The sequence below is a fragment of the Aquarana catesbeiana genome, linkage group LG02 (assembly GCF_042186555.1).
Source record: "Aquarana catesbeiana isolate 2022-GZ linkage group LG02, ASM4218655v1, whole genome shotgun sequence".
Classification (NCBI taxonomy): Eukaryota; Metazoa; Chordata; class Amphibia; order Anura; family Ranidae; genus Aquarana; species Aquarana catesbeiana.
Window position 1 is genome coordinate 202,288,166 of NC_133325.1, and position 13,644 is coordinate 202,301,809.

The 13,644-nt window shown below is 40.3% G+C and overlaps 1 protein-coding gene across 4 annotated transcripts in view; it reads right to left on the bottom strand.

The window, feature by feature from the left end:
* DGKH (diacylglycerol kinase eta) overlaps window positions 1–13,644 on the bottom strand; it is a 444,882-nt gene that overhangs the window by 100,538 nt on the left and 330,700 nt on the right. For all 4 annotated transcript variants that reach the window (XM_073614202.1, XM_073614203.1, XM_073614204.1 and 1 more), the window contains 6 exons: window positions 12,413–12,575; window positions 12,147–12,255; window positions 11,247–11,386; window positions 3,848–3,929; window positions 1,963–2,054; window positions 331–430 (listed from right to left, as the gene is read on the bottom strand). In XM_073614202.1, coding sequence (XP_073470303.1) covers window positions 331–430; window positions 1,963–2,054; window positions 3,848–3,929; window positions 11,247–11,386; window positions 12,147–12,255; window positions 12,413–12,575 — 686 coding nt within the window. The remainder of the gene's footprint in view (window positions 1–330; window positions 431–1,962; window positions 2,055–3,847; window positions 3,930–11,246; window positions 11,387–12,146; window positions 12,256–12,412; window positions 12,576–13,644) is intronic.

The following is a 13,644-nucleotide window of genomic DNA, read 5'->3' on the forward strand; positions in this document are numbered from 1 at the left end:
GGCAAATGATTGAACGGTTTGAACTCTCCTCCATTCAGAGAACATTTTTCATTACCTGAAGCTATAGTACAGCTTCTTGAGAAGTCCTGTCAAAGCTCCCTCAGTTCTAATAACCTCCTCCACACTGGAAGATTATGGTAGCTGGGGTGGGGGATCAGAGGATTATGAAGATTTCAAGGAAAGCAGAAGCCAGCAGCACAAGAGACACATTGGATTAACTGTGTTGATTTATTTTTTGACACTAAACTTAGGCTTTAATTTGTTTACAATCTAAAATGCCTATAGGGAGCATTAAAGAGCTTTTATTTTAAAATACAAGATAACAGTTACCTTTACTGCCATTGCTTCTGCTTCCTCCAAGTTTTCTGTTGGTTTTTCATAGGTTTTCCCAACTTTTGCAACAAAGTCTTTCACAGTCTCACACAACACCCTGAAGGAGGGAACAAAAGAGAAAAGAGTGGCTAAGGGCTTGTTCACACGGGCAGCCGGGGAGCAGTAACAGGTGGTTGATTTGTGCTTTTACCTCCCCCTGACCACTCACCTAAATAGTGCAATGGCCACCAGACGAGGAAACACAAATTGCCCAGCAACTATGCTTTGCGGTCTGACAAAAGTTATACGGCATTACACATTTTGGCAGGCAGTACAAACGCCAAACGTGATCCACTCAAGTGAATGGGATGCACCGCAAGCCAAACACATGGCCCACTGTTGTGGCATGGTCAAGCAATTCAATAGAAAATTTTGCTAGCTGGAAATAAAAAAAAAAAGTAATTCAGGAGTTAGCCCCCTGAATGTCTTGCAGCTACATCTCTACAGCCCTCTAAAAAAAATGGGTCCACAGCAGATGTGTAAATGAGAGCCCTCAATGTTCCAATCTTCTTTGCTCTATGCACAAAATTTTTCCATAGGGAACAAGTTTAACATATAGCCTATTCTGCCATAATTAAGCACTTTTTCAAAAGGACACCGAGTAAAGAATGAAGTAGCAGGCAAACTTTAACAAAGGTATAAAATGGGAGACTTTCAGGCAGTGTTGGTCAACTTGAAAAATATAGAAGGCCTCAAGTGCAGCCTTTAACACTTCCAGAGGGTTGCACAATACAATAACTCCCAGCACTGGTGTCAGTCCCTCTAATAATAACCCCCAGCACCGATTTAAGTTCTCACAACCCTCAGCATTTGTGTGACTGCAAAAATAACCCCCAGCACTGGTGTCAGTCCCCACTATAATCCTCAGCATTGGGGTTGGTGAAAGCAATAATAACTCCCAGCCTTGGATCATTGACTGCAGTAATAACCCACTTCAATGATGGTCAGTGTCAGTGCTGTTAAGCCCCAACCCCAGCAGTTTTTACTTACCAGATCACCAGTACCTGCACCACTCTCTTCCTGACGACATAAGGCTGGGACTATACATCTAATGCCAGGTGGAGATCAAGACACATGACAGTACTGGCTTTATTTCAGAGCAGAAGGTGAGAAGGCAGAAAGCATCCCAGCACCGGGTATACTGCTGCCTCTCTACTAACTGGCCCAATGCACAGTGGGCTGCACGGAGAGAACAAGTGTTCTATGGGCAAAGTGTTGGTCACCAGGGCTATATATTTCTGAAGCAGTCAAGAATACAGTGCATTTTATTTAGACAATTATATCATTTTACTTTCATACTTAACAAGTTCCAATAAAGGACTGCATACTTTGTACACATTTATACGGTGCAAGGCTGAATGGACTATGCATGTATGTATCAAGGCCTATTCTTATAAAGTCTATACAATAATTGCAAAACTGTGTGCCAAACATAAAAAGCTTCTTTCCAAAACCATGTTAAAAATGTCATATTTTAAAAAACAAACAAGATTATACTTCCAACAGCATAATGCCTTTGTAAACTATGAAAAAAATATAGGAAAATGCCAGTCCAGCGCCCAAGATAAACGTGTGAAAAAAATCACTCACTTTGCAGAGGATATGACTACGGAATGCTTGTCGGAATTCAGAATTTTAGCCAGATGAGTTGCCACTGAGTCTTCATATGCAGATATCTGAAACTAGAGACAAGGTGCAGTTTTATTTAATAATGGAGATGAGGAAAGACAAGCTGTGTGTGGGAGCTGGCCTTGAATGATGTGCCTAGATAAGGTCATTTCCATCAGAAGTCTACAGTAAATGTTAGCGCTGAATTACAGGAATTCAGCTCCTCTGCAAAAAATGAAGGCACACCATGAGTTAAGTCCAGCGAGGTGCATGACAGCTCCTGGGTTAGCTTTTATTTATATCCTGGAAGACAACTATCGCTGTAGTACCAGATGCTTAGCACTGATCCTTCTAAGGATGAGCTCAGGCGTGTTCGCAAGTGCACATGCATAGCCTGCCAGGAAGTCGGCACTGTGGAGCGCTGATCACAGGCAGCGAGACATTTTCCCGATCCGCGGCTGCACAGATCGGGAAATGTCTCACTGCCTGTGATTAGCGCTGTGCAGTGCCGATTTCTTGTGGGCTCTGTACGTGCAGTTGCAAACACACCTGAGCTCATCCTTACTTCTAAGCTATGCATCTTGAATAGGCGAGTCACTGAAGCTGCTATGTCTTCCCCTTCCTCCTCCATTTACAAAAGCCTTGGTAACATGTGAACACATTCACAAAATACAAAGGCTTCTGTGAATGGGCAGCAGAGAGGAGAGGCAAAAGTCTCCCGGAATGTCTCTCAAGCAGTGAAATAAACCTGTCAAATGTCAGAATAAAAATAGAGATAAGTTCAAGAGACGTCATGCAGCTCCTTGAACTTAACGCATACCCTGGAATTCATAGACTTGCACAGACAGATCATGCGAAAGTGTCTCTCATGCATTGTGAAAGTGGCGAAAAATGCGCCAAACTCATGTACCTGTCTAGGACTTGTACTTAAATTTCAAAGAAGGAGTTTTTTTACAGTTACATTGGTCCAGCTTGAACTAATATAACTATGTATATACCATACCTGGCCGATGCCCCTGGAAGCTGAAAATCCCTGAAGTAGATAACGCTATACACCACTGATCTCCACTTGCTTCTGAGCCCCAGAATGAGCAGCCAGTCTGATACATTGTGAATACAGGAGGTCGGCCGCTCAGCATGGGCACCATTCAAAGAATGGTCTGCATTTTCTGAATAAATTCAAAGCGTTCTCTGATTGGGCGAGGTGGAAAAATGGGGCAGGGACATCACACTCTCCACTTTATCCCATTCTGAGTGGCCAACCTCCTATATTCACAATGCATCAGGCCGCTCAGCATTGGAGCCAGAAGCAAGCAGAGATCACTGAAGTAGTGGTGTCTAAAACGTAAGATGTAAAAATATACAATGTCTGGAATACTTCTTTAAGTATTTTAACTGAGATGTTTGTAGGGAACCTCACATAAAAATTTACAAGTAAAACTATAGATTCTCCACCAATAGCCCTTTGATCTGTCAGCACTAGTGAAGTGTGAATCAGAAAAAGATAAAAGAATAAGAAAAGCCTTATGGGGGTGCAATCATTTCCAAATGGTTGGATGCCATCTGCGGCACGTTTCATACTTAACCTGTGCTTTACTCTAATGCTGTTTATACCTTTGGGCTTTGCTTACATAAAAAAGGAGCACGTTACTAATTTATCCTTCCATGTAGTAAGATCTGTGCAAACTACAAGTCATTACTACATATGCTGCTGCAGGGACTGGCAATAAAATGAACCAGTTGCTTTGCATGAGCAAAAGTTTGACTTTAAAACTTTGGGAAATTTTTGAGCCCAATACTAAAGTTCTGTGATACTAACAAGTTCACTTTCAGCCAGTGTACTGTTGGCACAACAGTGGATACTAACCTCATCTGAATCCTCTTCTGGAGATATAGGGAGAATACATGTCTTTGATGGTAATTTCAGCTCATATGACATTATGCTCCATCTGCAATAAATAGATCTTTATTAATGTCTAAGCATTTACATGCTCCCTAGAAAACATAAATAATAATATCTATACAATATATACGTAGACACATTCTACATTTTCTATAATAACAAACTTTAATTAAAATTATTTCATTATGATGTTTAGAACTTTAAGCATTAAAGTGATATTAAACCCCTAAACCAATCATTAGATGTGGTGACTACTTTAATGTTCTTTGTTAGACCTTTGTTTTCCCCTGGTGATCTGGTCAGTAACACAACTCCTTAATTGGGGTGTCTACACTTTGGATGAAGGAGTACAGAGACACCATTGGACACCAGTATTGTCAGTCTGGGGGAGAGTAGTGTTAGATGTACTAGCAGATTTAAATACACTAACAAATTGAAGCCAAACTTCAACTAATACTTTATAAGCAGTTACACAGGTACAGCAGCAGTTTGTCCTTTTGTGATATAGGTTTTACATAAATAAATAAAAGCTAGGTGCATACTTTATGTGCATCTGCTAGGTTTTCTTTTTTTTTTTTTATGTTTGTTTTCTACATACCGTATATACTCGAGTATAAGCTGACCCGAATATAAGCCGAGGCACCTAATTTTACCACAAAAAACTGGGAATACTTATTGACTCAAGTAGAAGCCTAGGGTGAGAAATGCGCAGCTACTGTAAGTGGAAAAGAGGGTCAACGATACCCATTTGCAGCCTCACTGTGCCCATTTGCAGCCATAGGTCCCCCAAACTTCAAACTCGGTAGTTAAGGGTTCCTAGATGCCCCTTAGCTGCAGCCAAAATTTGGGGTCTCTGGACCCAAAGGGTCCCGAAATGACATTGCTGCAGATGGACACAGTTGACCGACTTTGGGGCCCCGTATCACTTGGTGCTAGGAACCCCAAATTTTGTGTGCAAACCCAGTGGAACTAGCACTACAACATATCCAAAGCTAAGGTTCCTAGCACCAAGTGGCCCCGAGATATGGGGCCCCAAAATCAGTTCGGAAAATGGCATTCTCTGTTGCAGAAAAGTGCTTCCGAACCAACTTTGGGTCCCATATCTCTGGGCCACTTGGTGCTAGGAACCTCAGCTTTGGATATGTTGTAGTGCTAGTTCCCAAAGTCGGTTCGGAAAATGTCATTCTTTGCACCAGAAAAGTGCTTGACTCGAGTATAAGCTGAGGGCACTTTCAGCACAAAAAAATGTGCTGAAAAACTCAGCTTATACTCGAGTATATACGGTACCAGTGATAGCGTTACTTGTTGGGCCTCTTGGGAGCTAGACTCCAGACATTTTTGTGTTGGCCTGCTGATACTAACTGCAATATGTATTACTTATTGTACAGCAATGATCATGAGGTTGGTTGGTTTCTATGTGTCTGGAAAATTTTGAAAATGTATTATGGTGGAAAAAAAGCTGGTCGTTGTAGGTAGGTAAGCTGCAATCGCACTTATTTTTTTTTTTTGAAGTATGCCCCTACAGGTTTGTAGATGTAGATCCTGCAGTTTTGGCTCATAATTCTTGATCAAGTTGCTGAAACTCAGTCAAGCTGGACAGAGAATGTTGGTGAAAAGGAATTTTTAGGTCTCGCTACAGATCCTCAGTTGAACTGAGATCTGGAGTTTGTCTTCATTGTAAAACATTCAGGTTTTTGTTTTTAACCACTCCAGTGTGTTTTTCACTGTGATTTTACGGTCAATGTCCTGCTGGAAAGTGAATACCTCTTTTAAATGTCTTGCAGAAAAAAAAAGTTTATTTCCCCCCAGCCCTGTAGAATTGCCCTGTATTTGTCCGAATGTATTCTATTCTCAATCTTGACCTTTTGTGTGGGGTTTTCTAAATGGATTAAAATTGTCCCATGGACAGTTTCTTTTTGTGGAGGGATCCAGCATAGTTGCAGAGTGATGTATACAATAGAAGGTTGAGATATTTACTTAAAGTGGAGTTCCACCCACTTTTACAACTCTTCAGCATTCCTCACTAAACTGTGCACTGTAAACGAATTGGATATTTAAAAAAAAATTTTCTTAGCACCTACTGTATATCTGCTGTATTCATTTTTCACTTCCTCCTCCCTGGCCGCGGCCCATCACATCATTTCCTGTTTGCAATGCCTTCTGGGAAGGGGCGGCAACTTCCTCTGACACTGCCGTTGCTATGGAAACCTGACCTGAAACCTATTACACTGCTTGTGCTGCACTGAGCATATGTGAGATCTGCAAGGATGAGATCCAGGAAGAAATACAGTCTGGCTTCAGATGCCCAAACTTAAGATGGCCACGGCCTGCTGTAAGTAAATAAAATAACAAACTACTGCTATAAACTAACAAAACAGACCTTAGTTTACAGACTAACTTTACTAGAATACATTAAGCTTGTGTATTATAGGGGTATTTTTATTTAAAAAGTTTAATTTCGGCCGGAACACCACTTTAAAGATTATGAAGATTCAAAACACTGCAGTCATTTGCATTGTTGATTACAATTTATTGGATCTATGCGAGCTGCTCATGGGTCTTTCTGGTGAAGGGGTCTCCAAACTATGGCCCACAGGCCAAATCTGGTCCACTGCATAACTTTATCCGGTCACCGGCTAGGGTCAGTGGACTCTCGCACAGGGCTTCAGGTCAGCCTTTGGTCTATGTTTCTCCCCAAAATATCAACAGTAACCCCCCCCCGACCTTCAGCACAGCTGTCATTGTACCAATGATGGTTGATGGGACCAGATGGCACTTCCATCATCCAAACCTGATGACCCTAACGCAAAAAGGACTCGATTTATAAGAGACCCTGATGTAGGAGAGGTACTCCTATGGAAGGGCAGACTTTGATTGGGACTCTGATGGGCTGAAGTGTATTTAATATATTTGGTTTATTTTACTGTAGTTATTTTATGGTGTTCTGAAATATATCATGTCGATTACAAAAAAAAGCGCCAAGTAAAATGTATTTATCCATTTAAATTTTATTCATTTTATTATTTTATTCATTCATCTGACTTTTTCGACCCAAAAATATTTGTAAAATATACAATGTGGCCCTGTACTGAAAAGGTGCGGGTATATACAATTTGGAGATCTACTGCAAGTACCAACACACTGATTTGCCTTGTAGCAGTCTATAACACCTGTATATGACCACAACACTTAAGCCGGCCATAGACTGATTGAAATTTGCCTGGTTCAGCAGGAACTGGCCAAATTTATCCATCTATGGGTGGGCTGTCATTTCATTTACATGCGATTACTGTCGCTGTCTATAGCTGGCAGCAGAAATCCTATTCTGATAGCAGGGAAACCCCCCATCCTACCACCACCGTCAGAATAAAATTGCACAGCGGGAGGGAAATAGAGTGGTTTTCTTTCCTTCAACCCGTGTTTGAAGGAAAGAAAATTGCTAAATATATGGCCAGCCTAAAACGGCAACAAACACTGTAAATAACGCATTAATCGGATGGCTTGACCTTTTCAGACAATCTAAATTTTTGTGAAAAACGTGCTTCTGTGAGTCTTGACAAAAACAGAAGAAAAGGAACCACAACAATAAGGATATACACCAGTGTTTCCCTTCTTGCCGTTTATTAAAAAAAAAAAAAAAGAAAAGACGAATAAAAAGCTTATAATTTACTATTCCTATAAGATTTTTTTCTGGAAATAAAGAGAAATGTATTTAACTAACTGTAACAATACTAGTTCTCTTAGAAACAGGAGAAAGACATTCAGAAGAGTGAAGAATCAAAGCCCACAGTGGAAATGCTAAAAGCATAAAGCTACTATTTCCCTCTGGAACTTATGTAAATAAAAAAGTGGAACCCCACCTTTAAGTTTTGAGGTATAAATTCAATATAAACAAACGTTTTTACAAAATGAGATTTTGGTACTCAAAGTAATATCCTTTTCTCCAGCATTCACAACAGGACACAGCACTGTAGATTCTACACCAAGTAAGAAAGCTAAAAGGACCAGCCCAAGGTAGGCTATAGACCAACCATTACCATGCTTACTCCATACAGCACAACTAAAAAAAAAAAAAAAAAAAAAGGGGGTGACACCGCCACCTGAAAGTAGCATCAATCTTCCCACTGCACACTTCCCTGAAAAAGGCTGAGGAGAAGTGGGTGCTGCAGCAACAACCAGCTGGAACTGGAGACATCACAGATCATATGCATATGTTTGCAAGCACACCACAGATCGTCGAATAGCATCCAAAATCTTTACTGGAAAATAATTACTGTATATACTCGAGTATAAGTCGATCTGAATATAAGCAGAGGACCTAATTTTACCACAAAAAAACTGGGAAAACGTATTGACTGGAGTATAAGCCGAGGGTGAGCCTCACCATGTCCATTGCATGCCGCAGTGTATGCCTCCTGTGTATGCATTGCCGATCTCCCTACCTGATCCTGATCAGCCGTGTCATGCAGTCAGACGACGGCCATCCAGTGTTCAAAAGCCGCGCCTCCTCCTTGTCCTCCGTGATAGGCAGAACACTCAGTTTCCCAGCAGTCAGTGTTCCACTTGTCTCGTTCTCGTCCGTGGGATGAGAATGAGAGGGCGTCCGTGATAGGCGGAACACTGACTCACTGCTGGGAAACTGAGTGTTCCCCTATCACGGACGAGGACGAGGCGTGGCTTTTGAACACTGGTCGGCTGCCATCTTAGCATTACGCGGCTGATCAGGTAGGGAGATGGCACTGTGACTCGAGTATAAGCTGAGGGGGGCACTTTCAGCGCAAAAAAAGTGCTGAAAAACTTGGCTTATACTCGAGTATATACGGTACATCACAGAAAACATCCACCAATGCCGCATTCACCTTGTAGAACTTGGTGAATGTATGTACCAAAACCCAGGTTGCTAACTTACAGACCTGAGAATCAGACTCCTTAAAAGAAAAAGTTCTTAAGGAGCTTAGTAAATGAGATGAAGTAGTGCAACCTTTAATCATCCAACCGTCTGCAAGCAAAGTTTTGTGTTATAATTATTTTACTTGCATGATTGGATTTTCTTTGCAAAATAATCTTTATTGCTTCACCTCATTCACTAAGTAAAAGTAAAAATGTTCTACAACATTAGTAAATAAACCAAAATACCTTGGATCCAGCAAACCTAGAGTGAGACATTCTACCTCCTTAGGACACTAAGCTAAATAAACTGGTTTGGTAAGGATAAGGTTATAGTCTACCTGGGGCTGGTCCCTTTAAATTTTAATCACGCAATCCTCTAGTGTTCCGAGGAATTTCTACTTGTCAAAGACCCAGGTAAAGTATAAACAGACGCTGGGTGATAGGTTTGTACCTTCAGGTGACTGGACACTGGCAAAGCTTTCACAGACAGGCTCACTGGGCACCTTCCCAATAACCATTTCCCACTCTATAAATCCTCAGAATTGTAGCAAGGAATGTAAAGTAATAAAGAAAAGGTAAGGAGGGTGGTCAGTGTCCCTATACTGCACTCCCAAGATAATGAATTCACAAACAAGATTTCTCTTATATTAAAGCAGAACTATAGCCAAAACTTTTTTTCCCATTTTGGATGGAGCATTTTGGATGTCAATAACCCATGTCAGATTTTTTTTCACCATCTGTTTCCCATTGTGAAGATTTCCCTTCCCTTCCTGTCCCATAGCCAAACAGGAAGTGAGAGGAAATCCCTGCAAATTAAGGTAATTTTTTGGGGATCCCCAGGTCACCAGAACTAGTGTCCCCATTGGAAGACTTCCACTGTACTACTTTTCTGGGGACCACCCAAAATTTGGGATTTTCTTTTACTTTCACTTTCAATGATAATGGTACAAAAAGACAGTGTACCATACCAGTGTGATCTCCCTAACGGAGGCATAGACAGCATTAAAAAATGACAAGTGCTCTAATCCCGCTCCACTCTATCAAAAACCCCAAAAAGTTTTGCCTTCGGTTATACATTATACTTATAAGTATTTATAGATGTCCCCAAGCAATGAATGAGAAGGCTGGGCAACAGCTGGCAAAACAGAGTAGTGCCAAAAGCAGCTTCTGTAGAAAATTGAACATTCATGTGGTAAAACCTTAAACAAAAGTATAAACAGAGGACCACGAGTCCTGGTGCCAAAATGCCTAGGAGAAGATTTTACAAGGGAAAGCAAAGCCAGGGGTTTTTAAAGAAGAATATACAAGGCTGACATTTTTTCTTTCAGAGTGCTTAAGGCTAAGTTCTGGTCAAGACCTTATTGTAAGAAGGCCAGAATGCGAGGCACAGAGTATTCTCTGGGACTAAAGTGCCCAAATTCATACCAGGAACAGAAGGATGTAGTTTTGCTTGCTTTTAGCAACAAAAAGAGGTAGTTTGCTGTTGTATCTGAAGGCTAGGATGTTTGCATCTAAAGTCCTCCATTTTTGACATATCAGTTGAGAGATTTCTGGTTGAAGGGCTCATGGCCCTTCATTCAGGTGGTAGCGCCTGAGGCAGTCCACTTTCCAGCTGTTTATTGCTGAGCTGTGAACCACAGAGATCACTGGACAGTGACATTCTGTCCATGAGATAATCTGGTTCCTTCTGGGCTGCAAGACCCCCGGGGCCCTCTTGGTGGTCGATGTAAGCCATATCCGTGGCGGCATTGTCTGACTACACCCTGGGTATGCTCACAGAAAGCGGGCCCAGTGTAGCAAAGTCATCTGAACAGCTCTGAGCTCCAAGATGTTGATGGGGGAGTTTGGCTTCCACAGGTGACCATGTTCCTTGGACAGTGAGTGACCGGAACACTGCTCCCAAAAGAAATCCATCAACTTGAGACTTTAGCACAAAACAATGGAGTGGGGTAGAGTTAAAAAGGGAGGCAGTAGGCATATCCTTGAAAGCTTTGCCAGCATCCAGTCACCTGAAAGTATGAGCTTAAAACTAAGGGTCTATGAATACTATGTGTTCCATACTGTGTGATTAAGAAATAGGTGTTTTAAACAACTGTAAGGTCCTTTTCTTGGACAACCACAAAACAAAGCTGAAAGGACCACTCAGTATAACTGCTCTCACTATCAGCATGCCTCAAGTTTTGTTAGCAAGCAATAGCAGGAGAAAATGAATTTACTGTAAGTCAAAAATCTTATTTTCTTAATGTTACATTACAAGACACGGGAGGAAGTTATGTAACAAGTACATTGCTTTTTTTTTTGTACAAGCGTGTCCATTAGAGCCTAGAGATACACTTATTATCCTTTCATGGGCACACAGTATAAGATATTAAAGTATAAGGTGATTTTATAGATCTATATCTGGCGTGTGGTGTTGCCAACATAAATTTTCTTTAGTGTAACTTTAAAATATTCCCAAGACAAGACAATTTACCGGTCCAGCATCTTTGTACTTGCACGTTCCAATTTTTCTAGAATCTGAGGAAGTTGTGTATCATCATCACAGGTGCTACCCCAGCCAAGAACCCGTGCCAAGTCATTTCCAGTACCCAATGGAAGAACCCCCAGCTGACACTACAATTGCAAAAACAGATTGAAAAAAATTGGACACAATAAGTAAATAAACTTTAATCATTCCATAGAGAGATCTTCTTAGATTGCTCACAACCATGCAGGAAATAATGAACTTGTAACTTCATGAAACTGGTTTGTGGTAACAAACCAAAATACTGAAAAGCCTGTATTGCCATTTCTCACGTTTATTACATCATATTTATAAGGAATTAGGCTGTAGGTCATCATGCACATGAGTAATTTTGCTATCATAATAAATCAATTTAACACTTTCAGAGAAACATTTCATTTCAACGGAAACATTTTCAGAGAAACTTTCATATGAAAAAATATGTAATTTCAAAATTATTATTATTGGAATCATACATTACTGTGCCTTTATCAAAGCAGCACTATGCTGCACATACTAAAAATTGTATCTTATATCTACATATTATCTTTATACTGTAGTATTCTTACACAAGAACATGCACACAGGTGACATTCTCCAAAAATAAGCCCCCCCCCCCCCAAAAAAAAAAGAAAAAAAAAATACTATTTAAAACTATGATGTAGAAAAAAAAATAAATATAGGACACACCAAGCCACACAAACATGCTTCAACTGCATGCATTTAAAAATTTGTAGATGTAAATGGGCCCATTTCATTTCAACGGCTGGGGTTTATTAAATAAATGGTCATTTAAGCGTGAACATGCTACTAAAACAGTCAAGAGGAGTTTTGCTTTTTCTACCAGATACAGATATTTTACATACTAACCTGTTTATGTAAGCTTAGCTTATCTATCTCAGACAAAACCCAGCCTACACTTCCATCTCCTCCACACACAAGAATTCGGAAATTATCAAACTTCTGAAATAATCGTAAACTAAAATAAAAGGAAATTACAGATTAAAGATAAATCATTATGTGACATTTCAATAATCATTTAAGTCAAACTAAAGTATGCACACAAAACGACTTTTTAATACAACCTATACCACAACTAAATCCAAATCGCTTCCTGGTTGCTCACGTGTCCTCACCCTAAATGAGGTCCTCCATTCATCAAGTCAAACACTTGAGCAGGATTTAGCAACTGCTTGAACCTCCGGAGGAATTTCACACCCTGATTGTCTCCACTTTTGGAATTAACAAATACAAGCAGTGGACTGGCACAAGAGGGCGGGCAGGTAGCTTTCCAGAACCCTGGCATAACACGAAAAAAAAAAAAAATTATCAACACTTTACTACATGTATGCAAACATCTATATAATGCAGCCTAAGGTCTTGACGCTCTGCTTCTTAGAATAACGGACTTATATCCTGAGATACTGTACAAAACGCTAAATAGACATATAGATATATAATGTATCAAGTTCTTCTTGAAACAGTCCGCATCAATATGCAGTTCTGCAGCAGTGAACTAAAAATTATAACAAGCCATGCAAACTTCTGCTTGATGGAATTTTTAGTTCCACTGTTCTTAAAGCGGGAGTCCGGCGACCAATCTTTTTCTTTTTAGGTCATTGAGACACTTTGCTAACCCCAAAATAATACTCACAGTTTGGGTGTAATATTTCCGCCTCTGTCTGTTTTTGTACTGAAGAATAACTTAAAAAATGTGATGCTGGCTGTTTCCATCTTGCTTGTGGGCATGTGAAGCCCACAAGCATTGATTTCCTGGATGCGGTGAATGCTGTTCATTCACAGCTTGTGGAAGCCTGACACTAAGCTCCCAGGAGACAGTGCGGCGTCGGGGAAAGGCAATAAACACGCCTACTCCCATGGGAGGAAAGTCAGGAAGTGCCACAATAAAGTACAATATAAAGGTAATTACAGCGATAAAAAAAAATTTCGTGTGGCATTTGAACATCTATGCAATTAACTGAAGAGGGTAAGATTAAGTTAAAAATTTGAGTGGAACCCCGCTTTAAGTTACTGGTTAACCAAATGATGCCCAACAAATGCAAAAATCAAACACTAACATTTTAAATGAAAAAGTATACAGAGAGAAACATTGTATTACATATGCTTTGTGAAGGTTAATGTAATTTGTAAAGTACAAGAAGTCAAAGCAAGCTGATGTTGGGAAGACTGAATTTTCAAGCCTGCATTCACGAAAGACCAGGAAGTCTTGACCATCAGAGTGACAGTAAATAAACAGCATTGTATACTGTAGATTTGAATACATTGAACTATATACAGTGAGGGAAAAAAGTATTTGATCCCCTGCTGATTTTGTACATTTGTCCACTGAGAAAGAAATGATCAGTCT